We start from the raw sequence: 21840 nt of genomic DNA, 5'->3' as shown, positions 1-21840 counted from the left end.
CGGGAGAGGAGCTCCCTCCTGCATTGAGGAGCTGCAGAGCAAAGATCATCTTTGCTGCAGAAGATATGGACACAAAATGCTGGAGTAACTCAGCGGGTCAGACAGCATCTCTGGAGAAAAGGAATAGGTGACGTTTCGAGACCCTTCTTCAGTGTTGAACTGGTAGGTAGAGTGATGTCTTGAAGGCAAACCAGTCAAAGGAATGCGATGCAAAGGAAGATGACACGTAGTAGGAATGTTACATTTTGAGATCAAGCCTGTCATTTAACCCACCAGATAAAGCATAAAATAAACCTTTGATATTTACCTAATTCACTTTCATATCTTCAGTTATTGCATGTGAACCAATCATAGTAGAAGTAGCATCACTAACCCCACCACAAATAATGCCTTAGTTGATGAAATGCAGTGAGCCAAGCACTCTGGCTGTTGTTGTCCCTTCAGCTCTCGCTTCTATCCACCGTCATTTCTTCTCACTGTTTGAATTCTGAAGTAGGCTAAATGTCTCTCACGCTTATCCCGATTTCCATAATTATTTACAGCACAAAAATTGACAATTTCGGCGGGTTTTAACGGGCCCACTACGCTGGAAACAATGGTGAGTGCTTACCTGCAGTTCATCGCATGTACTCCACTTTCATACTAACACCCACTTCCTATAGGGAGGTTTCATGGCAGTTGGGTCACGACCCATGACCAGTACTGTTGCTACGCTACGCCAAGTGGAGTACACGCGATGAACTGCAGGTAAGCACTCACCATTGTTTCCAGCGTAGCGGGCCCGTTAAAACCCGCCGAAATTGTCAATTTTTGTGCTGTAAATAATTATGGAAATCGGGATAAGCGTGAGAGACATTTAGCCTACTTCAGAATTCAAAAAGTGAGAACAAATGACGGTAGATAGAAGCGAGAGCTGAAGGGACAACAACAGCCAGAGTGCTTGGCTCACTGCATTTCATCAACTAAGGCATTATTTGTTTTTTTTTCTTGATTCCTTTGGCGGAGTCAGCCAGGACTTACCAACGCGAGGCTGGCCGACTTCGGGGCTGTGGTTGCGGTACGACCCAACTTCCGACCCGACTTTGGAGCCTCGGAGGCTCGGCCGTGGGCCAGTGGACGACATCATCGGGAGCTCGAGTTCTGTTTTCCGGAGCTCCCGCAACTACAGCTGCGTCCGCTGGACTGGAGGACGGCAGCTTCGACCGCCCCGGGCCGCGGAGTTTGAACTGGCCCGTTTGCGGAGCACGGATTCAGCCGCGGGACTTACCTACCATCACCCGGCGGGGTCACAACATCGGAGGCTTGGATTGCCTCAGCGCAGAGGGAGAGCAAGGAGGGAAGAGACAATGACTTTGGGACTTAAACTGTGTTGAGTGTTTGTTATTTATTCTATGTTATGACTGCAGGCTAAACCATTTTGTTGTACTGAAAAGTGCAATGACAATAAATTGAATCAAATCAAATCTAAAAAGTTTCAGAGGTGATAAATCTGGCTGTAAAATTTTAAAATCGCCCAGGGTTCTCAAGTCGGGTTTTACATACAAAAAGAAAACGCCTCTGAAGAAAAAATTACAGCCAGATTTATCACTTCTGAGACTTTTTAGATACCAAAGGAATCAAGAAAAACCACAAATAATGCCTTACTGTTGATGAAAAGCAGTGAGCAAACGCGATAATTCACAATATTTTCAATTCCGATATCTACACGGCCAATGTTCGCCAAGCACTTTAGCTGCTGTTGCCCCTTCAGCTCTCGCTTCTCTTTACCTTAATTTCGCTACACTTTTGGAATTCTGAAGTTGGGTAAATGTCTCTCACACTTACCCCGACTTCCACAATTTTTTACAGCGCAAAAATTCAACATTTTGGCGTTTTTTAACAGGTAGGAAAGTACGCGTTTCTTGCATTAATAACATATACCAGAAGTTACGGATGTCCTCCAGATAGATTGAGCGGCTCCATGCGTCAAGCCCTATGACCCAGTGACCTTACGTGCAACCCCCCAATACTGGTCAGTCTTGGAAACGGTAACGATGAACTAACAACCTGCTATACTATGGATACTGATTAAAGATGATCTTGAACTCCAGATTGTACAGTTTGCTTATTTACAAGTATTAAAAAAGTTATTAGGAAATTAGCATCTTGTTCCCTATAGTTTTCTATTGACTTAACTCAAAAGCTGTGATCGAGGACAAGCCTTGTCACAAGGGCCGTTTTACACAGACATACATACAGATGTTTAACATGGCGGCGGCCACAATCTAATCTGTGTGTACTGTGGAAGTTTTTAGTCATATATTTAGCGTGAAAATAGTGATCGTGGATAGACAATTACACAATACGGATAATCATGTTGCCGATATCGGGGCCTAATTAACTTATTTTGCATCATCAGATTAAAATTAAATAACACCAAAAACTAGATAAGTTGTTAAATAAACGTCCTATATACCTGTTTAAGAAGGAACTGCAGATGCTGGAAAATCGAAGGAAGACAAAAGTGCTGGAGAAACTCAGCGGGTGGCAGCATCTATGGAGCAAAGGAAATGGGCAACGTTTTGGGCCGAAGAAGTTTCCGGGTCTGAAGAAGGGTTTCAGCCCAAAACGTTGCTTATTTCCTTCGCTCCATAGATGCTGCCACACCCGCTGAGTTTCTCCAGCACTTTTGTCTACGTCCTATATACCTTTGGCTTTGTCCTGAACTGCTATCTGTGATTTTGAAGGCCTTGAATTTGAGCCCCGACTTTCAAATCCAACGATTCAATAGACCAACAACATGTTGGAAAAAAACCGCAAATGGATGACAGAACGGGATTTTCTCTACATCATAAGCTTGTTGTAAGAGGAAATCCCTCCATGACAACAATGAAAAAACTGCAGTTTATTCACCCCCCCCCAAACAGCCTCTTGAGTCCCACGGACAACAGTCAGCAGATCTGGAGCGCCACTGATGGCAGGGATTGTAACAACGCTACACCTAGAGTAACAAGACTGGGTAGACCACAAAAACTAGAACAACAGCAGGTCTGGAAGCATCTCTGGAGACTGGGTGACTTGAACTGAAAGGCTCTAATCTTTTCAATCAATCCTGATAAAAGAATCATTTCTGTGTTAGGATGTTGTAATGATATCAAAAATGCTTTGAAGGTTATGTTTTATATTGAAGATTATTCTGCACCATGGGGCACATCCTTTAAAAAATGTATTATATTTTGTCCTATCTTCTAAATGTGGGGAGCAGGATTTTAGCTCAAAGATGGACACAAAGTGCTGGAGTAACTCAGCGGGTCAGGCAGCATCTCTGGAGAAAATGTATAGGTGACGTTTCTGGTCGGGACCCTTCTTCAGACTGATATGGGGGGGGCGGGGCGGGGAGGGAAGAAAGTTGGAAGAAAGATTAGGCAGATAATTGGAACAAAGAACAGAGTTCAAAAGCAGAAGGTGTAAGACAGACAGATTGAAGAGTGAAGCCATGGGGAGGTGAGAAATAGGGGTGGAGTTGTTAGAGGTTACCTAAAATTATTTTCTGATTGTAGGGGAAGGGGAGGGGAGATAAGGCACTGCCTGACCACCTGAGTTACTCCAGCACTTTGTGTCCTTTTACGTAAGCCAGCTTCTGCAGTTTCTTCTTTCTACAATAAAAATCTAGTCAGCAATACCATTATAGGTAACCTTGTACCTCATCCTCATATTCTTGCACTGTTGCCTCATGGATTGTGATCTTCAGTTGCCTAAAATCTACTTGTTACAATTAAGTATAATTTAACCATTATTTTAGACACTGAACACTCCGATCATCCATGTGCAGAATATATCTCAGGCACTGATATAAAGTACTATAGGAACTCAGCAGGTCAGGCGGTATCTGTGGAGGGAAGGGACAGACGATGTTTTGGATCCGAAGAAGGGTCCTGACCCAAAGCATCATCTGTCCAGTTCTTCCACAGATGCTGCCGGACCCGCTGAGTTCCTCCAGCTCTTTGTCTTTTGCTCAAAATTCCTGCATCTGTTGAAGAGAGGTACATGCATAAGAAAGATTAAGTGATATGGGTCAAACGTGGCAAATGGGACTATCTTAGATGGGGCATCTCAGTCAGCATGGATGAGTTGGGCCAAGGGCCTGTTTCCTTGCTGTATGACTGACTCTACAATAGGTAGAGCAAAAGGGGAAGATACCGAGTGAAATATATAGTGATCAGCATTGTATTGCATCAGATACATGGACAAAGTCTATGGACTTTACTTTTGACTTTAGTCAAGTCAAGTCATTTTTATTTCTATAGTACATTTAAAAAACAACTCTCGTTGACCAAAGTGCTTTAAATTGGTGGAGGTACTTAGAGATACTGCACAGAAACAGGCTCTTCGGCCCACCGAGTCTGCACCGACTAGCACTATCCTACACACAATTTTTACCAGAGCCAATTAACCTGCATATGGTGTACATATAGCTGCTAAATTTGTATAAGATAATTCCAAGCAGTTGAATAAGGGGTGGGAATTAATAAGCTTTGGCTTCTTCCTGCTCCTTTTCGGACACATACGATTTAATTTATTTATAGATATTGTTTATGACACTTTATAAATATTATTGTTTTGTTTTTTTGTATGCTGTTTCACGCGTGCTTTTTAATCTTTTATTCTGTTCGAAATAAATAATAAAATAAAATAAAAATAAAATAAAATAAAACCTCTAGGTCTTTGGGATGTGGGAGGAAACTGGACCACCCGGAGAAAACCACGCGGTTACAGGGAGAACGTACAAACTCTGTACAGGCAGCATCTGTAGTCAGGATCAAACCCGGGTCTCTGGTTCTTTAAGTAGGTATGTTACAAAACCTACCTGAATCGTCGTTGAGAATCTGTCCCAGCCCCGTGTGTGTGATTTTGGCGCTGTTTAGAGGGGGCGGGTTTTAAAACGCGATTTTTACTAGGCTGTTGCAATCGAAAATGTTCAGCCTAGTAAATCATTAACGGAAAATCGCTGAAAGACCCCGTCGCAAAAGGTATTATTAGTTTTTATGGCCTTGTATAATAGTTATAGTAGTTTAAAAATCACTCTCTCAACCCGCGACCTCTCGCAGCCCCAGGGTTTTATAAAGCAAACAATTAAAGGTATGTACCTTATTTTTACATTAAAAGGGGCTTCTTAAGAACCCTGTATATAAAGTTTTCTATAGCGAGTAGTTCATTTTGGGCTCTTTATATCCCGCAGTATTTTTCTGGGCATTTGAGGGCACAAATCCAGCGCAATGTGAACGTTCTAAACCAGCGCGTTCACAGGGTCCCACTAGAAAGCCGATTTAAAATGTACTTTAATTTGCAGCAATTGAACACTAAATTCCTTCCATTTGGCCTATAAATTGATGTAAATGAGATTTAAAAACCATGTTTTATTGTGAATTATTTGTGAATATTATTTGGACACTTAGGCTATTTAAAAATGTTAATCATTTATTAAGAAATGGATAGATGTTTAGATCTAGTAATTGAAGTTTGAAATTAGCTACAATTGGGTAACTAACTAATTATATGCTTTAAGTTCAGGTCATCCAAGTAAGATTATTTTATATTTGTTTCAGAATGCTTCAATCTATGATAACTGAAAATTTCATTCAGTTCTCTTAATTTTTAAGAAGGTTATGGGTTTTTGACTGTCCATGATCACAGCTTTTTTGTTATGTCCATAGAAAATCAATAGGGAACAAGATGCTAATTTCCGAGTATGAAAATGGCCATAACTTTTTTATTACTTGAGATATGAAAGTGAATTAGGTGTCAAATTAAACTTATTGTTATGCTTTATCTGATGGGATAAATTGCAGACTTGATTTTTTAAATCTCAAAATTTTGTAACATTGCTACTTTAAGGCAGCAACTCTATTACTGAAGGAGGGTCTCGACACGAAACGCCTTCTCCAAAGAAGCTGCCGGTCCCGCTGAGTTACTCCATCATTTTGTGTTTATATCCGCCCGCAATTAACTTGACTTGCTTGTATTCATGTATAGTATTAACAAATCTGATTCGATAGCATGCGAAGCAACGTTTTTCCCCACTGTACCTCGGTACACGTGACAATAATAAACCTACACCCCCTCTGCAGACTTGATGCTTCATTACGCCGGACAGTGGAGGCCACTGCACATGCGCGTTGCCGAGCAGAGCCGGCGGCCGAGGCGCTGCTGGCGGATTGAAGCTGCGCCACGCGTAGAGTCGAGTCGAGTCGAGTCTAGTTGAGTGGGCGCCGTCGGTCGTTTACGGCTGATTTCGGGCAAACTAACACCGCGATATCAACATGTACGATCCAGACGAGGCCGAGGGTGAGTGTTGCATTTGAACATCTTATTCCGCGGCTGCATTATGCGCGGCAATAAAGAATAAAACATGGCGCAGCGACCGGCGTCCCGGGCACCAGCACGGGGGAAGCGGCGCAGCCGAGGCCGAGGCCTCACTCTAGCAGAGACGGGCACAGGCCAAAGAGCTGGCGCTATCAATGGCACTCAGCATACAAACACAAGCTGGGAGTCCCTATCCCCGGGTTTAGTGTTCACTGACCCACATAAACAATGTTTGTCTTCGGAAGAATTGCACTTGCTCTGCATTTTAACATCCTATTTAGAAGCTTCCAAATCGTTTCTCAGTCACTGAAATGTATTCAAAGTCAAATGGAGGAAGAGGCAACCAACTTGTGTTAGTTACAACAAGCTGTCCCGCAGCATTATTGTGATGATAAAGTAACCTTCGTTGGGCGATGTTGATTGAACATTTGGAGAAGTCAACATGGTTTTGTGAAGCGAAGATCTTACCTGACGAGTTCCTTGAGGAAGTTAATAGCAGGACAGACAGATGGGAGGCTGTAGATGTTGTTTACCTAGATTCTCAGAAGGCCTTCGATAAGGTGCGCACGTCAGGCTGCTAGGGAAGATGAGAGCCCATGGTATTAAAAGGAATGGCAGAAGGCAACGAGTTGCGGTATAAGACGTTTTTTTCAGGTTGGCTGCCAGTGACTAGTGGAGTTCTACAAGGTCGGTGCTGGGGCCGTTTCTCTTCACGTTGTGTATCAATGATTTGGATAAGGGGATTGAAGGCTTTGTGGCCAAATTTCAGATGATGCTAAGATAGGTGGAGGGGCAGGCAGTGAGGAACCAAGGACTCTGCAGAAGGACTTAAGACAGGTTAGGATAGTGGGCAGAGAAGTGGCAGATGAAATTCAGTGTAGCAGTCAAGCATTTTGGTAATATTGTATGACTGTATATTGTATACTGTGTATATAGTATGACAAATTGTATGACTGACCTGGCCAGTGAATTTCACTACACCAATTGGTGTATGTGACAATAAATGAACATGAACTTAATAAGAATAAAGGCATAGATTACTTTCTAAATGGAGAGAGAATCCAGAAATCGGAGGTACAAAGAGACTTGGGAGTGCTGGTGCAGGATTCCCAAAAAGTTAATTTGCAAGTTGAATCAGTAATAAGGAAGGCAAATTCAATGCTATCACTTATATCAAGAGGACTGGAATACAAAAACTGGTTTGTAATGCTGATGCTCTATAAGGCACTGGGCAGGCTGCATTTGGAGTTCTGTGAGCAAATGTGGGTCCCATATCTGAGGAAGGATGTGCTGGCTCTGGAGAGGGTTCAGAGGAGGTTTACAAGAATGATTCCAGGAATTAGTGGATTAGCATATGAGCGTTTGACAGCTACTTACTTGAGGGGGGACCTCATTGAAACTTACAGAATAATCAAAGGCATAGATAGATTGGATGTGGAAAGGATGTTTCCACTGCTGGAAGAGTCTAGGACCAGAGGTCATAGCCTCAGACTTAAAGGGCACTCTTTTGGTAAGGAGGACCTTTAGTTAGAAGGCAGTTGATCTGTGGAACTCATTGCCACAGAGGGCTGTGGAAGCCAATTCAGTGTATATTTGTAAGGCAGAGATAGACAACATTGATTAGAATGGGTGTCAAGGGTTATGAGGAGATGCAGGAAAATGGGATTATGAGGCAGAGATCATGGTGGAGTAGACGCAATGGGACAAATGGCCTAATTATATTCCAATAACTTGTGAATTGGCCTAGACAATGGGAATAACTTTTTTTTTACAAAAACAACACTAAGTTTTATTTTGAGTCCCCAGATAGCAGGCATAAACTTATTTGAACTTGTAATGTGAAAAGGTATATCTTAAATGTAATAACAGTCCCTTGCTACTGGAGCATCAGTCTAGATTTACATGTTCAAGACTCTGGGGTGAAACTTGGGTCAGGACCTCCTGACATAGAGTTAAGAGTACTCTTAGGTTAAAGAAAGATTCCCCTTTACAGATGCTGCTTGACCCAAAGAGTTTCTTCAGCACTTTGATTTTTGACCAAAACGTCAACAAAGTGCTAAAGGAGAACATCATCACAGATGACATTTCAAGTTGAAACATTTCTTCATTCTGAGGCTCACCAAAATGCTATCTCGCCATTTTCCTCCATAGATGCTACCTGACCAGCTGAGTTTGTCCAGAATTTTATTGTTTTGCTCAAGATTTCAGCATTTGCAGTCTCTTGGGTCTTTAATAGGATCCATTGTGAAATTTGTGGAATAATGCTCAATAACCTTTTTGTATTGAAAGTAAAATAAGTGCAGAGGCTGGAAATATGAAATAAAGGCAGAGAATGCTGGAAATGCTCAGTAGGCCATGCAGCCTTGATGCCTTCTTGAGGCAACGTCTCATGTAGATGCTGAGGTGGGCTGATTCCATTATGGCTGTGTTCACCATTCCGCAGCCTCTTGCGTCCTATGCATGGGCATTGCCATTCTAGGCTATGATGCAACCAGTTGAGATACAAAGTACAGTGCACCTGTAAAAGTTTGTTAGAATATTGAGTGACATGCTGATTCTCCTTGAAGATCTGAGGAAGTAGAGGCACGAGCATGCCTTCTTCACAATTACATCTATGTGCTTTGCCGAGGACAGGTTGACCGAGATGGCAAAGTCCAGGAATTTGAAACTGCTAACTCTCTTCACTGCTGAAGTCAATGATTAGTTCCTTGGTTGTGATGACATTGTGTAAGATGTTGTTATGACACCACTAAAATAGGGCTTCTCTCCTTCATGTCGCTCAGAGGCTCTCTTTGATTTTCTTGCCTGCTTTGTAATCTTTGGAGCCACGTCCAACTTGGGTACTGTGGACAGCTGCCCTTGCCCTACCACCGTCATTTGAAAATATTAATCAGAATAGTAGAAACAAGGAACTGCAGATGCAGGTTGATACAAAAGGACACAAAGTCTTTCCCTGCACTGGAGACCCGACCTTTTCTCGTCGGGTTTCCATTGTCGTTGAGGCCGCAACGAGGAGCGGCCTCCAACAGGAAGAGACCGGGGACTCAGGTGCCGACTCACCGTTGCCGTCGCGGAGCTGGCTGGGTCTGGAGCGGTGGAGGAGCGCTGCTGTTGCTGTTGCTGTTGCTGCTGCTGCTGCTGCTACCGGAGAGTCGGAGGCTCTCTACAGGTCTGTGGACGGCGGCGCCGGGAGCCCACGGCTCCTTGGAAGGAGACCGCTTCTCAGGGCTCCTGCAACGGCGACTTCTCCCGCCCGAGTTGCGGGGTTGAAGAGCTCCTGGAGCGGGGCCTGACACCACTGCCCCGCGCGGCTGGAATGGCCGCGGACTCTGCGAGCGCACACCGGGGGCTCCAACACCAAGACCCGGTGTGCGACCTCGCACCACCCGGCGTGGCTTTAATGGCCGCGGGACAATCGCCATCGCCAGCCGGGGGCTATGACTTTGACTCTGACATCTGGGGGGGGGGAGAGTGCAGTGGAGAGATAAGTTTATTTGGCCTTCCATCACAGCTATGTGATGGATGTTTATGTTAAATGTAATTATTGTTGTGTCTGGGGTCTATTTGTATGTAATGTATGGCTGCAGAAACGGCATTTCGTTTGGACCTCCAGGGGTCCAAATGACAATTAAATTGACTCTGACTCTGACTCTGAAAGTGCTGGAGTGACTTAGCAGGTCAGTCAGCATCTCTGGTAGACATGGATAGGCGCCGTTTCGGGTTGGAATCCTTCTTCAGCCCCACAGTCTGAAGCAATGTCATGATCCGAAACAGCATCTATTCATATTCTCTAGAGATGCTGCCTGACCCAGTAAGATATTCCAGCATTTTGTGTCCTGGTCAGAACAGTATCTGGATAAAAATACTTAGGCCCACTGAGTTGGCTACTCGTAACTCCTGCTATATATCTCTAACGGTGTGCATCCTTGCCAAATGAGCCACTCTCCCGAGGGAGGCAATCTATAGTTTATCTCTCCAAATCATATCCCAATGAGCATGAACTAGCTATAAACTCCAAAAATTGAAGGTGTTGCGCTCTACTCGTACCAACTTGAAAGTGAATGCTACTGAGCGAACATTTTTCTCTGCACACCTGTGAAGATATTGCTTGTTCCTGAGTAACTGAACTGAACAATCCTTTCTTGCTGCCAGGTTCTATTAGATACAGTGAACTCAAAATCATTAATCCAGTGATTGCACCTGTCTGAAAGTAGGTCCATTGTGATGCTCATTTTTTAGAAAATCAATCTATCCTTCCCACCCTGCTTCCTGTAAGGACTCTATCCCCTACTCCTAATTCCCCCGTCTAGGCCGCATCTGCACCCAGGATGAGGTGTTCCAAACCAGGGCATCGGAGATGTCCTCATTCTTTAGGGAACGGGGGTTCCCCACTGACTATAGATGAGGCTCTCACCAGGGTCTCTTCTATATCCCGTAGCTCCGCTCTTACTCCCCATACCCACACTGGTAACAAGAACAGAGTTCCCCTTGTCCTCACCTTCCACCCTACCAGCCGTCACATACAACAGATAATCCTCCGACATTTTCTCCACCTCCAGCGGGATCCCACCACTGCCACATCTTCACATCTCCTCCCCTTTCGGCTTTCCGCAGAGACCGCTCCCTCCGTAATTCCCTGGTCAATTCGTCCCTTCCCACCCAAACTACCCCCTCCCCTGGTACTTTCACTTGCAACCGCAGGAAATGCTACATTTGTCGCTTTACCTCCCCCCTTGACTCCATCCAAGGACCCAAGCCGTCTTTCCAGGTGAGGCAGAGGTTCACCTGCACCTCCTCCAACCTCATCTATTGCATCCGCTGCTCTAGGTGTCAACTGCTCTACATCGGTGAGACCAAGCGCAAGCTTGGCGATCGCTTCGCCCAACACCTCGCACAGTTCGCATTAACCAACCTGACCTTCTGGTGGCTCAGCAGTTCAACTCCCCCTCCCATTCCGTATCTGACCTTTCTGTCCTGGGCCTCCTCCAGCCTCACCCGCTGAGTTTCTCCAACATTTTTGTCTATCTTCGATTTTTCCAGCATCTGCAGTTCTTTCTTAAACAAACTATCCTCTATCCAAATCATTTCTCAGGTTTCAGGTAGCTTTGTGAGAGGAATTGGTATAGCCATTGAGAAGAGGTGTGATATTTGTGTAGGAAAGAACTGTCGATGCATAATCCGAAGATAGACACAAAAAGCTGGAGTAACTCAGGCAGCATTTCGGGAGAGAAGGAATGGGTGACGTTTCGGGCCGATACCTATCTTCAGACTGAGGAAGGGTCTTGAACCGAAACGTCACCCATTCCTTCTCTCCAGAGATGCTGCTTGTCCTGCTGAGTTACTCCAGCTTTTTGTGCCTATCTTTGGATATAATATTTGCTTGGTTTACCTGGGATAACCTGAATGCATGAGTGCAGAGAGTAATGAAATTCTGATTCTCGAAGGAAGGTGGTTAATACCACGAAAAGAATATATATCGATAATTTAATGTAATGCATTCTTTTTTTATGCAATGTTCTGACCAATTTGCTGTAGAACCAGAAGAACACTAGCTCTTCCACCCCAGGCTCTACTTTTACTTCTCCCCTCTTTTGTTAAACCCCACCCCTCCTGCTCATCAATCTCTTTTATTTCTTCATTTTAAATATATTTCTCATCTTTTACCCACTCCTGTAACTTGCTTTTTCTCCTATATCACAAAAGTAGCAAAATGTAACATTTTGTGTTTGCCACTGATCCATATGCTACCTATGAGAATTGTGCTAGACATTGATTTATGATTTCTATCCGTGTTTATTTTACTTTTAGTAGATTGAGTACTTTAAAATTACTGTACCAAATGATGGTCATAGAGTGATACAGTGTGGAAACAGGCCCTTAGGCCCAAGTTGCCCACACCAGCAACTTTCACCGATTACTTTGTGTATTGATAGAGAATGGTTCCTCGAATCTTACTGATTGTTTTTACCTGATTTCTAGATACACAATATGATGAGGATGATGATGAAATTACGCCTGATTTGTGGCAGGAGGCATGCTGGATTGTTATCAGGTAAAGATATGGGCATTTTAACTTTATCAAAAGAAACGGAGATAAAATAAATGCATTAGTATCAGGGCTGTGGAGTCGATACCCAAAGCACCCAACACTGATTCCTTTGTTTCTTGTATGTCCGACTGCGACTCTAACCGTGACCCCTAGGTATAATAATTCTAAATCTGCTCGGATGACATTACACAAGATGGCATTTCTTAAGAACTACATGAATCAATAGGCTACCTTTCAAACCCATGTCCTAAACCCAGTCTAATGGTTGTAGCTATGCTATTGCGGCTTTTTAAAAAATTGTTTATGTTTTTTTAGTTGTCTTAAAAAAAAACCATAATTCATTATGCTAAAAGGAAAAAAAAATTACATAAAGGACTATGACAATATTAAAATTCCATTGAATTAAATAAAAATTATAAAAGCATTACTCCAAAATGTATTAAATTAAGGCCACAGGTATGAGCTAAGTTATGACAATTTTTTTTATCGTGCAATAGAAATTAAAACTAAATGCATAGGTAACATAGCTACAAAAGTACATACCTAAAATTTATTAATAACTTGTCCTTGGCAACAGAATGGCTTCTGCCAGATCCTCTTACATTGAAGCCCTTAAATCTGATTTAATTATGATCAGGGCGGAGAACAGTCTCTCCACGCTGACCTAAGTGGGTGGTATGGCTGCTACTATCATAGCTGCAAATTTTACTATTTCTGGATAAGCAGGGATGGCTTCTTGTTCTGTACGTTTAGATATTTCTCTACTTCTTTTAAACCACCAAGAAAATCTTGCTTAATTTCCATTAGTTTAACATCAAAAGGCTGCTTTCGTATGTTTAAACGGGAGCGCTCTGCTCTCGACTGTTCAATTTTATCTAAATATTGTGCAAAATCTGACCATCATTTGGAGAAAATGAGACGGATTTGGTACTCCCATCGTCATTTTGTGGTTCTGACTTTTCAGGTAGTAGCCCTTTTATCCGAACTGCAACATCATAGTCTTTTGCTTTAGCAATTTGATCTTCACTTAACAATATTTGGTTCATTGGATCTACGTAGGCAGCAGCTAACAAGATCTGATTTTCAAGTAGCAGACCCTCTCTTTTCTTCATTGACAATACAATTCCTTCAGCTTTGGATAGGTGAAATATTAATTTGTTCTACTCCCATAGGAATGTACCAGGAGTTAAATCCTCTGCTTGGGGCACTGCATTGAAGGTGCTTCTGCCTACAGCCTGTCCGTTTTTTCATATCTTTTTTTATTTTAGTTTGTCTAAATAGTTTTGTTTGGGGATTCTTTAGTTTTTCTATATGGGGGAGGGGTAAGGGGAAAACCGCTTCCCAGTCGGTTCCTGGCGAGCATGCGACTATTTCTCCGAGTCGCATCCTCACCCCCCCACCTCGAGGCCTACCATATGGATTGGCCTTTCCTGCCGGGGACCAGACCAGAGCTTCGGCAGCGGTGGTGCAGCGCTGGATTCTCCGGAGTGTTGGGCCCGCTGCTCCAACATCGCGGGGCTGTGGTTCACGGAGCTCCCAGCGCGGGCGGCACTGACCGCCATCGCGGGGTACCTGGGGCCCTTTGCCGAGGGCCGCCAGCGTTGAATTTCCGCCCGGCGCGGCCTGGGGACGTCAGGAGCTCCGGACTCCTGTGGGAAGCGGCCGATTTGGAGGTCCAAGCCGCTGAGGTTGTCCTCCCGTTCCGACATCGGAGTGCAAACATACCGGCGAGCGGGCCTGAGCAGCGGGCTGCCCGTAGCGGCGACTGCGGGTGAACATCAGAGGAAGACGACTGACTTTGGTGCCTTTCCTCACAGTGGGAAACTTTTGATTCTGCTGTGTGAGGATGTTTTATGTTGAACTCTATCGTGTGTTGTGTTCTTTATTTTATTGTATGGCTGTATGGTGATCACATTTCACTGTGCCAACTGGCACATGTGGCAAATAAATGTATCTTGTATCTTGCAGCATTTTGGTGACTGAATAAGGGACGAGCAAGGAAAGCTAATTGTGATACCAACCTCCATTGACTTTTAGTTAGTAAGATACTGGGATTATCAATGTCTTCTAGAAAGGGTTTTAGGTCAAGCCAACGCTTAACCATCATATTTGTGCTGCCCCAGTGAGATCTCCCATTCAGTTGTGACTTTTTCTTCTTCAACTTTAATAATTTTTTCTATTGTGCTTATGGGGCTTTCTCACGGGGCGACTTGACGCAAGATGTAACCAGAGTGAAGTGGTCGTGGTCTAGCACGATATAACGGGGGGTAGATAAAGAGTTCCCATGGGTACTCGGCATTTCTGTTATTTGTGCGAGTGACTTGTCCGTCTCCCGAGCTTTCCTGTTAAATCTTGAATGAACATTGTGAACTGTGAAGTGTTGTTAAATCATCACGTGGCACAAATGATGTCACTTTTTTTTTCACACACTATTAATATCCTCCCTTGGTTGAATTGACTCATTTGGAGACATGCCTGTACTAAGTAGTTTCGAGTACAGGATGGTGGTGTTTTTCATTGACGCGCTGTATGCAGCAGCCCTCTATGTGAATCGAGGACGCTTGCGTGAAGGCAGAAGGGCGAGATTAATTAAAAAGATAATTAAGAGGAAGTCTCACTGGGTGAAGCCCATCTTTCAACGGAGACCTCTATTTGGACAATATGATAAACTGCTTAATGTGCTGTGCGAAGAGGATAAAAGTGCATTCACAAACTTTGTCAGAATTTCACCCGAGCTCTTTAATGAGCTGAAGAATAATTTGGGACCTCTGCTGAAGAAGACTGACACTGTAATGAGAAAGGCACTGGAACCAGGGTTGCGCATAGCAATCACCCTCCGCTACTTGGCCTCAGGCGATTCTCATAAAAGTCTATCTTACAACTTTCTTGTCGCCACCAACACCATCTGTGGTATTGTCCGAGAAACCTGTGAGGCGATCATCAAATTTTATGCAGCTGAAGTGATGGAATGTCCCAGTACACCAGATGCGTGGAAGAGAGTGGCGCTGTGGTTTGAAAACAGTTGGAACTTTGCTCACACATGTGGGGCTTTGGATGGCAAGCATGTGGCAATTTGTTGTCCACCCAGAGGTGGCTCAAATTATTTCAATTACAAGAAATTCCACTCAATTGTACTCTTGGCGGTGGTTGATCATAACAACAACTTCCTGTATGTGGATGTGGGCACACCTGGAAGTGTTGGTGATGGCCGGATTTGGAAAGAAACCTGGCTTGGAAAGAAAATGGAAGGTGGAACAGCAGGCATGCCTGATCCAGAACCTCTGCCAGGAGAAGACAGCCCGGACATCCCATATGCGATGGTTGCTGACGAAGCCTTTGCACTACGGCCCTGAATTATGAAGCCATATCTACAGAGGAATCTAACTAGGGAACAGAGGATCTTCAATTACAGGCTGTCAAGAGCTAGGAGGGTTGTAGAAAATTGTTTTGGCATCTTGGCAAGCAGATTTAGATGCTTGCTCAAGACAATGGAGCAGAAGCCCAAGAATGTGGAGACTATAGTATATGCAGCATGTGTTCTGCACAACCTGATCCGAATGAGAGGTGCAGCTGCAGGATCAGCAACAGCCATCCAGGACGGTGACCTAGTGGACAGTGACACGGGGAATAACACTAGGTACATGGAGAAGTGGTGCAACCGAAGCGGAAATGGTCCCACTGCAGCGTTTCAAAGGTAACTCGGGCACATACAGTGGGAAAGAGCAAAGAGGCCATCTCTGCGCTTACTACAATTCACAATTGGGGAGTGTGCTGTGGCATGACAGCTCTATTGATGGGTAGCCGACCACAGGAACACTACTGCATGTTAGCAGACATGCATAGAAAATAAGCTGACAATAATGTCCCGTTGAAATCCTGCTTACTTCTCTTTGTTTCACTTTAAAGTGTTGTCCTCTGAAAAGTGCTTCCTATAAGATGGTCGTCCGCAAAACCTGCCATTTAGCACATTGCATTGTCCCTTTTATTGCCTGAGTTTAGGCTTGTTGCGGAGGTTAATGAATAGAATCTGCTTTAAAAAATCTAGCATGCATCATTTGTTGATTTTCATGTTTGCGAAGCCCTTTTTTAGACAAATGTTGTTTGGTGTGATGCACCTTCTCTCAATATGTGCAAGAAGTCGTCTTTTTATATTGTCAAATAGGAATAAAGACTTTGTCTCACATTGACCGTGATGATTGTCTTATTTTATTATCTACTGAGAGGTGAAACTTTCAAACGTTTAAATAGCTCAGCAATTGAGGGACCTGAACACTCAAAAATGAAAAAGAATGAAAATGTGATTATCACCTCCCTTCAACTGTTTTGTGTTTCAGCATGAGAGTGATTATAACATTAGAGACATTCATCTCGTAGTGATGTGTTAATGAAGAATTGCAGACATCAATCTGATAGTAAAAAATATATTTATTTAACAATGAGGTAAACAAGCACTGATAATCAAACTGCCGAGTTAAAAGCTTTATCACACTTCAGGCTATAATAAAATGTGGAGCCTCCAACAGAAACAAAGTAATGCCAAAGAGGAAAAAACACACATTAACATACAGACATTTATAAAGGACTCTAGGTGTCACACAAAATGGTGAGTGGCCAACAACTAAAATAAACTAAAACTCAAACGATTAAAGACTACATAAATAATTCTCAACGTCCGAGGGATAACTGGACTAATTGACGTCGGCGAAACCATCTGCCCCTTCTTGAAATGGTGTTTGTGCACTGCCCTCTCTGTAAACAAAACATTAAAGTTGAATTGAATTGAAAAGGCAACGATGGAATTCTAGCAGGCTGCTGCTCTGTAAACATCAGTGGTGATGGTGAGTGTCTCTAGAAGGAAATTAAGAAGTACATGTGAAAAATTTCTCACAGACCATAAAAATGCGGGACCTTTCAGTAAAGTCCCTTTTAAAGATTACTAGACCAAGTGCAGACCCGTTGGGTCTGCTCCCCCAATGGTATGATCCCCCAACCCAATATTCCACCATGCACCCGTCTCCTCCAATGGAACTGAAGCCGTTCTCAAAAGTAAGATTCCAGCACTGCCCTGCCTCTTTAAAAAAAAAATCCAATGGCACCTCCCCTGCCTGCTGCAGCAGTGAAAAGTTCAGTGTTCCTGTCTTGCAACTTTGTTTCGAAGTGTGTTGGAAGCTGACAGGAAGGAGCAGTGAATCAAAAGGAAGAAAGGCAGCTGGCAGCTGGACGGCAGGCGGCAGCCACAGACTTTTATATATATATATACTAGACCAAGTGCAGACCCGTTGGGTCTGCTCCCCCAATGGTGTGATTCCCCCAACCCAATATTCCACCATGCACCCATCTCCTCCAATGGAACTGAAGCCGTTGCCAAATGTAAGTTTCCAGCACTCCCCTGCCTCCCTCAATGGCACCTCCCCTGCCTGCTGCAGCAGTGAAAAGTTCAGTGTTCCTGTCTTGCAACTTTGTTTCGAAGTGTGTTGGAAGCTGATAGGAAGGAGCAGCCGTCAACGAATCAAAAGGCAGGAAGGGATATCCGTACTGCAGGCGGACGTCGGATGGATTTGAGTTTTATATATTAACTAGACCAAGTGCAGACCCGTTGGGTCTGCTCCCCCAATGGTGTGATCCCCCAACCCAATATTCCACCATGCACCCGTCTCCTCCAATGGAACTGAAGCCGTTCTCAAAAGTAAGATTCCAGCACTGCCCTGCCTCTTTAAAAAAAATCCCTGCCTGCTGCAGCAGTGAAAAGTTCAGTGTTCCTGTCTTGCAACATTGTTTCGAAGTGTGTTGGAAGCTGAGGAAGGAGCAGCCGTCAACGAATCAAAAGGCAGGAAGGGATCCGTACTGCAGGCGGACTGATTTGAGTTTTATATATATATAGAAGATAGATAGATATAGAATAGATAGAAGATAGCTATTTTCTTGAATCTCATTAACATAACTCATGAATAAGTTGATGTCCATATGCGGATGCAAATCTCTATTTTTTAAATTCAATCCCACAGAAGACAATTGTTTACCTGTTCAGCACGGAATTGTGGCTGTGCTCCCATTGCACGCGGCACTCCATGTGTCCTATCTGTATACTTTCTAATCACAGAGTGATGTATTAGTCAATGCATTAAAAAAAGACAGATTATGAATTAAGTTTGTGAGAACACAGATTAAAGCGCTCATATATTTGTTAATACCTGGTCATAGAAGTGAGGCGGGCGAGGCTGAGGAACCAGTGGACGCTGCGCCTCAGGTGCACGTGCTTCCATTAACTGCACAGACAACACCACACATTAAAACTATGTTGCTTTATGATGTGAGAAATAAAGATTTTTAACAGAAACGCTGAATGAAGGGAAGAAGATTAAGAATAGATCTATACCGTTAAATTTCGCGTAGTGATTGCCCCATTGATCATATTCCAAACAAAATCCCAATCTCCTTCGTTGATTTCTTCTTGCATCATAGCTTGACAGAAGTCGAAAGCCCTCTGCTTAAAGCTGTTTGGTCTCGGGCGTCCTTCCTCCAACAATTTTATACCGTCTCGAACAGTATTATTGAGCTGAAAATTCACAGCGCAAATTTAAAAAACAGCAAAATGCTGGGTGGGTGCATTGTCCAATAAGCATCAAGTTTATATTCTCACACTTTTCATGCTGTTTGCATCTGTCCCTTCTTCAGCACCTCCGGGTGTGGTGAGGTCAATACTGGAAATGTGCCTACTGCGGTGCTGGTGGATGGGCTCGGCGTGGAAGTCCCTTCCAGAGGATCATGGAACGCATGCTCAATGATGTGTTGTTCCTGTAGGAATTACATAAAATCATTTAGACATAGTGTCCAGAGCCTCATGACTTCAAAAAATTGTTGTAATAAAAGTACCTTGGGTGCGCTAGTCCTGGTCACTACACGCACAATATGCCCTGATAGGAACCGCCACCTCCTCGGTCCACCTATTCCTCTCTGTCAGTGTGCTGCCAGCTGACCCTGTTTAGGTCCTAAGTGCAGTGACCTTTACATAGATGGTCCTCTGATTCGTGAACCATTGCATGAGTTGGTCATCTGCATTAAAGTAGTGGTGGAATTAAATAGAACTTCTAGCATTGGATGTCTTCCGTTATATTAAAAGTTCTGGACAGTAAATAGAGGCCTGTTTAAGAGCCTGCCCTCCGCATTTAATGTGGTATTTCTTGTGCTTCTTGGATACCTGAGCACAAGTTTGTAAATACAGATGGCCTTTTTTAAGACAAGCATTACAAGTGAAAATTGCCTGCCCTCATGCATAATGTATTTTATGGCTCTTGGAGACATGATTCCAACTTCAAACACTGAGCGTGTAAAATGTCTGTGACTTTTTTACTATGCAGCTGCAGGGCACAGACACACTTATAAGAGAAGTTTAAGTTAACTGCAAAAACAGCACTTTTACATCAATAGCAATGTATGTTTTTAAATCATGGATAACATTAAATGGTTTTCCTGTTGATGTACTAATGTATCGTTATATATATACTCACATGAGCACCCGGGATACTCCGCAGCCTTCGTCTCCAGCAGGTTCCGTTTTTTCTCCCTGTTTCTGTAATCCTCTCTGGATTTATCGTAATGAATTTCGTTGAATTGGTACCATTCTACAAGTTTCCCCTCTTGTTCCCTGGTGAAGTTATATGGCCTTACCTTCTGCCATCTTCCCTTTATATACGCGTCTGTTGAGGCTATTCCTACAACGGCTACTGGGGAGGCAATCTGAAATCCACCTTGCTCACCTCTCCCTGCTCCAAGAAGCCAACAGGCAGTGTTATCTGTGGCATCTCCTGTTGCCTCTCCACCTGTTTCTCTTGCTGCGTCTCCACCTCATCCTCCTGCATGGCAAAAACCTTTCTGACATGCTTTACCCCCTTTCTTTGAGCTTTTCTGGGTGCCATCTCTGCAAGTGTTCCAGTGAAAAAGATTCTCCAACAATGACAATGAGGTGGGACGTCCTCGATGGACACATGTTCCATTGGCGATATTGAGACCACCTTTTTTACTCACCTTCTGTCCCCTCTGTCCAGCTTCCGGGTTCACCGTTCGCAGGAGTTCCCACGGTAAACGCAAGAGTTATTACGGATATCACACCGGCCACTACGTCCATATAATGTATCAATGTTCAACCACAAGTGTACAAGTCACTCTTGGAGAAATTCAAGCTTGCTTGAATTTTCTCCCGAGTCAACAAGTTACACGAGTACCTGCCGTTAGCGCCATGGTGGTCCACGAATGCAGTACGGTTATCGTACGAGGTTCCCACGATGTTCAACTCTGGTTACCTCTTGCGTCAAGTCGCCCCGTGAGAAAGCCCCATTAGCATATTTGAAGCATTATCACAGTGACGATGCATAGAATCTGGTCTTCCTTAATTTCAAAATCTTTCAAAATTTCTTCCACTAAGTTCTGCAAATAAATGCTCTCATGATGTGCCTTAGCCTAATGTCCGAGTTACTATTTTATTGTTTTCATCAATAAATCTAGCATTGATGGCAAAATAACTGTGATGAGTGGTGACATCCATTTTAATGAACATGAACCTCCCCTTAAGAGTTTTTCGAAGCTTTTCCTTTTCATTCTTGGCTTCTTCAAGTATAAGTTTTCAGATACTCTCCCTTGCCAGAGAAAATCCTAGTTTCTTAGCCATTTCTCCATTTAGGCCTAGAAAGGCTGGTTGTGAAAATAAAGTTAAGGTTACACCATTTCTTATAACAAGTTCGATAAGGTGTTAAAAATTTCTGTGGTCATTGTTATGGTTACTTTGTCTGCAGTAATAAACTTTGTAAGTGATGCTTGTCTGGGTTGTCCCTCAGGAGTCTTGTTTTTTGCAGACTTTAATGTAGTTGAAAGATTTTTATTGGTTCTTGTATCTCATTTACAACGTCTAAAATTTTAGGGTGGAAACGCTGCAAGTCTTTTCAAATTTGAAGCTCTTGTTGGAGCATTTGTATCAGAGCCAGAAAAACAACTGAGTTTTGCTTCACTCAATCTTTCACCATCATCATCTTCTATCATATGCTGACACACACAATGTTTTTCATCTGTAATAATAGTAAAACATTCCAAAACAGCAGATCTGGTTGGACATTTCTTTGTCAGTGAGAAAGAGGCTTTAGATTTCAAACTTGTTAACTTGGGAAATTTTGAATGAACTCAAATTTTTTTCCTGAAAAAGAAAAGAATTAATGACATCGGTGAATGAATAGTGCCTGAAATGGAATTATTAACATCTTTTATATATCACAAAATACGGGGTTAAAGTATAGTAAATACCGGCAGAAGAACTGACATACTTTACTTACCTTGACTAACTCACTTTAATAGTAATAATTAAATAAATTGAGGGAACGTGTTTTAAGGGGTTGGGGGGGGGGTCAAGGGTCGCAGCCTGCCCCCTTGTTAGTTTAGATTAGGTTAAAGGGGAGAGGTCA

The 21840-nt window shown here is 43.3% G+C and overlaps 1 protein-coding gene and 1 long non-coding RNA gene across 2 annotated transcripts in view; both read left to right on the top strand.

Moving 5' to 3' along the window:
• Positions 1-59: 59 nt before the first annotated feature.
• Positions 60-2089, top strand: LOC129701506 (uncharacterized). Its single transcript, XR_008724209.1, has 2 exons — positions 60-162; positions 1010-2089. It is a non-coding gene; the product is annotated as an uncharacterized LOC129701506 (long non-coding RNA).
• Positions 2090-6157: 4068 nt separating this feature from the next.
• The window catches only part of polr2b (RNA polymerase II subunit B), a 58921-nt gene continuing 43238 nt past the window's right edge, over positions 6158-21840 (top strand). The window contains exons 1-2 of the mRNA XM_055642636.1: positions 6158-6324; positions 12322-12394. Coding sequence (XP_055498611.1) covers positions 6300-6324; positions 12322-12394 — 98 coding nt within the window. The 5' untranslated portion in view covers positions 6158-6299. The remainder of the gene's footprint in view (positions 6325-12321; positions 12395-21840) is intronic.

Source organism: Leucoraja erinacea, chromosome 1 (assembly GCF_028641065.1).
Source record: "Leucoraja erinacea ecotype New England chromosome 1, Leri_hhj_1, whole genome shotgun sequence".
NCBI classification, from domain to species: Eukaryota; Metazoa; Chordata; class Chondrichthyes; order Rajiformes; family Rajidae; genus Leucoraja; species Leucoraja erinaceus.
Note: the sequence above shows the minus strand (reverse complement) of the source record. Positions and strands in the feature narration are given on the sequence as shown.